The sequence below is a fragment of the Prionailurus viverrinus genome, chromosome D1 (genome assembly GCF_022837055.1).
Source record: "Prionailurus viverrinus isolate Anna chromosome D1, UM_Priviv_1.0, whole genome shotgun sequence".
Lineage (NCBI taxonomy): Eukaryota > Metazoa > Chordata > Mammalia > Carnivora > Felidae > Prionailurus > Prionailurus viverrinus.
In genome coordinates, this window is record NC_062570.1 from 100,524,937 (window position 1) to 100,529,305 (window position 4,369).

Genomic DNA, 4,369 nt, shown 5'->3' on the forward strand with positions numbered 1-4,369 from the left:
TCCAGATCCACCTTTCTGTGATGTTAGGAGGTAAAAACAAAGCACAACACAACACCTGGAGACCTGTTGTTGTCCTCAGATCCAGTCAATGTAAGTTTTCTGTAATCTGTTTTTGAAAACTAAAGAAAAATGCAACTCAAAACTGTGGTGGGATAATTTTGCTAAAATTCTCATTACTTTCCACACAATAATTTTGTTTCTCATGGACAACTCAAACAGGAGACTTTTTTTTTTTCTGGCTAGCTTTTTAACAAATAATTTATTTTGTATTCCCACAAACTGCAGAGATGAATCAGCTTAACATTTTTATTTTTGGGCTGAATTCTGTGCTATTCATACCAATTTGCATTTTCTCTATTGTGTTCTGTATGGGGATCAGTTCTGTATGGGGATTAGCTCATTTTTTAAATATTTATAATATTATAGTTTTGAATATAATTAGCTATATTCAATACAACTAATTTAGTTTTGAACGTATCCACTTAGGTCCTTGGGTATTTAGGCCACATAATGAGTTTGTTGTCCATGGTGTTAATGATGGTGATTTTAGAGATGCCATTTTTGAATGTATATTGCATCCAGGCTCTGTACAAACACCCGGCGTGCCCTGTTATCATTTACTGCTCTCTGCAACCTCAAGGTATAGCAGTTCTTTTGTTTTCATTTTATTTTTATCTATTTATTAAATTTTTAAAATGTTTATTTATTTTTTTAACGTTTTATTTATTTTTGAGACAGGGAGAGACAGAGCATGAACAGGGGAGGGTCAGAGAGAGGGAGACACAGACTCTGAAACAGGCTCCAGGCTCTGAGCGGTCAGCACAGAGCCCGACGCGGGGCTCGAACTCACGGACCGCGAGATCACGACCTGAGCCCAAGTCGGCGGCTTAACTGACTGAGCCACCCAGGCGCCCCTAAAATGTTTATTTTTAAGAGAGAGAGAGAGAGAGAGCGAGCGAGCGCCTGAGTGGAGGAGGGGCAGAGAGAGAGGGAGACAGTGAATCCAAAGCAAACTCCAGGCTCTGAGCTGTCAGCACAGAGCCTGACGCGGGCTTCGAACCCACAAACTGTGAGATCATCACCTGAGCCAAAGTTGGACACTTAACTGACTGAGCTACCCAGGCGCTCCCATTTTCATTTTATAAATAAGAAGATTGAGGCTTTGAGAAGTTGTTCACAGAGGAAGGCAGAGGAAGGATTCACACCCAGATAAGCCTCCGTGACAGTATAGTGCAGTGAAGCCCACAGCATCTGTATAGCAAGACTGCCTGGGTGCAAGCCCCGGCTCGGCCACTTCCTAGCTGAGCATGCTTCTGTGGGTTGCTCATATGTGTTTCACTTTCTTCCTCTGCAAAAGGGGGATGAAAACAGCAGTCTACTTCAAGGGGATAATGTGAGGATTAAACGAGCTGATATACGTAAAGCACTTAGGAACGTGCTTGGCAAAAACTGCATGCGACCCAGGGATTTGCTCTTATCACCCCCGTCTGTGTTCTTGGCCATCACGTTTTACTCTGAAAAGGTCCCCATTTGACTCGTCACTTACAGAAGCAACTTTGCCTTCTTGAACTAAAACTGGGAGAGAGAAAAGGAGGGGGCAGCTTCCAGATCAACCCAGGAATCTTCTCCCCAGTATTTCTTATATCTCGTATATCTGGGTGTCTCTTCCTCTGACACTTAAACGTTCTCCCTTAATTCTTATCATACTGAACATCAGGTTTCCAGCAAGTTGGAAGATTTAGCTACTTTAAGGAGGCCTATGTTTCCAGGAGAGTAATAGATTGCTGGTGGGTAGGCTTAGTGTCAGTTTTTTGTTTAAAATTTTTTATAAATATTTATTTTTGAGAGAGAGAGAGAGAGAATAAGTGGGGGGTGAGGGGCAGAGAGAGAGAGGGAGACACAGAATCCAAAGCAGGCTCCAGGATCTGAGCTGTCAGCACAGAGCCCTAAGCCCTATGCGGGGCTCAAACCCACGAACCACGAGATCATGACCTAAGGCAAAGTTGGACGCTTAACTGACTGAGCCACCCAGGTGCCCCAGGTTTTTGTTTAAAGCCAGGGTAGGCATAGGCATTTTCTTACTATCACTAAGAGAAGAAAGGGTGAGTAGGAATATTCTACCTTGTAGCTGGTTAAGAGGGAGCCTCTGTTCTTCCTGCCCCTGGAGCTTCCTTTAATGAATAGGCAGATACTCATTACTTTATGGAATCTTCCACAGATGCTCAACAAACTTTTACTCTAAAGGAAGTCCTTCCTACAGATGCGGAAGGACTAGTAGCTTTTAACTAGAAGGATTTCACTGAGCCCAGGGAAAGCAAAACCAGAAGCATATAAAACGTGTAAAGCAAGGGGGCAAGAGTAATTTAAGTTTGGCCTCCTGGACATGATGCTGCCCACAGCACGGGTTCTGAGTGGGAGGGGGTGAGCCGGGAAAGAACCAGGAAGTCGGGGAGGTCTTCAGCTGCAGCCAATCAGCTTGTCTCAGATTTGTTTCTGTTTTACATCGGTTTGTGTTGCCATCAGAAACACTGACAGAAAGTGTAGCAAGCTTCATTGAAAAGTTCAAGAAGAAAGACTGAATTCAAAGGATGTGGACTAAACATGCAGTTTTCAGGAGATCCTAAATGTTCATGGTTTTCTCAGGTGCCATTGCATCTATGTGGAACCATCCTGAAAATTGTCAGAGGCATACTCTAGTGGAAAATCAAGGTCTGCCAAATGTTCAGTTTTAGCAGTAATGAAACTAATATTTAGTTGTTTTCACGTAAGAACCTAGAAATCTACTGCCAGGTGATGCAAAAGTCAACAATAGACATATGCTCATATTTTGTGGTTAACAAAGTGAATTGATACAAAAATATTGGAATGGAAAGAGTTAAGAGGGACCAAGGGAAGCGAGTGTGTCTGAAGAAAATCTGGCAGCACCTTCCCCCACCCTGTAATTAGTTCTCTTATGGTTGTGTTTTTCTCTTGACTTTATAGGCAATACCGTACCTGCATTCTCATTGTCCTTGGGCTATATGGAAATGCCACACAATATCACAGAGTTTTTCATGCTGGGACTCTCACAGAAGCCAGAGATACAGAGAGTCCTCTTTGTGGTTTTTTTGATCATCTATGTGGTCACCGTGTGTGGCAACATGCTCATTGTGGTCACCATTACCTCCAGTCCCACCCTGGCTTCCCCCATGTATTTTTTCTTGGCCAATCTGTCCTTTATTGATACCTGTTATTCTTCCTCTATGGCCCCTAAACTCATTGCGGACTCCTTGTGTGAGGGGAGAGCCATCTCTTTTGAGGGTTGCATGGCTCAGCTCTTTGGGGCCCATTTCTTGGGAGGTGTTGAGATTATTCTGCTCACGGTCATGGCCTATGACCGCTACGTGGCCATCTGCGAGCCTCTGCACTACACGACCACCATGACCAAGCATCTCTGTGCCCTGCTGGTGGGGGTGGCTTGGCTGGGGGGCTTCCTGCATTCACTGGTTCAGCTCCTCCTGGTCCTTCAGCTGCCCTTCTGTGGGCCTAATGTGATCAATCACTTTGTCTGCGACCTATACCCCTTGCTGGAGCTCGCCTGCACCGACACATATGTCATTGGCGTCCTGGTGGTGGCCAACAGTGGTGTGATCTGCCTGTTGAACTTCCTCATGCTGGCTGCCTCCTACGTTGTCATCCTGCGTTCCTTGAGGTGCCACGGTGCCGAGGGGAGGCGCAAAGCTCTCTCCACCTGTGGGGCCCACTTCACTGTTGTTGCCCTGTTCTTTGTGCCTTGTATATTTACTTATATGCGGCCATCGTCTACTTTGTCCATGGACAAAAACATGGCAGTATTTTATGGTATTCTGACGCCTATGCTGAATCCACTCATTTACACCCTGAGAAATGAAGACGTAAAAAATGCCATGAGAAAGCTCTTCATTCAGTAAGAAACTACATGTATGTAATGAGTGGTAAAGCAGGAAGTAGAAAGGTGACTTTATTTCCATAAGTGTAATAAAGGTGTAATAAAAAAAAGTGTAATAAAGGTGATTTTATTTCCGTAAGTGTAACAAACCAAAACTCGTTCTGACTACTGAATATCACCTTATGCCGTTATGTCTATCTGTTCATCTTCATAGGCTTTTAGGGTTTAGTCTTTTTACCTGAATTGCATAGTTTGGTTATAAAACAACGGTATAAGACGTATGTGGCATGAATCATTATTATCCCTGTTTTAGAAATGAAGAAACTTTGTCTCTTGATGTGATTGGTTAATCAAGGTTATCTGGCTGTGAAGTACCTAAGCCAATACCCCAGATCGGTTGGTTTTGGTCCATCATTCAGCTCTTTCACTAGTGATCCATGGTATATCATTCCAGTCTGTGTG

General features: G+C 43.7%; 1 protein-coding gene across 1 annotated transcript; it reads left to right on the forward strand.

Annotated features, from left to right (window-relative positions):
• The first annotated feature begins 3,020 nt into the window (after positions 1-3,020).
• Positions 3,021-3,929, forward strand: LOC125176655 (olfactory receptor 4C3). The gene has a single exon (XM_047878429.1). The coding sequence runs from the start codon at positions 3,021-3,023 to the stop codon at positions 3,927-3,929; it is 909 nt and encodes a 302-aa protein (XP_047734385.1).
• The last annotated feature ends 440 nt before the right edge of the window (positions 3,930-4,369 follow it).

Bases quoted from the DNA above. Each gene is read 5' to 3' on its own strand.
- LOC125176655 (XM_047878429.1), top strand. From the start codon at position 3,021: ATGGAAATGCCACACAATATCACAGAGTTTTTCATGCTGGGACTCTCA.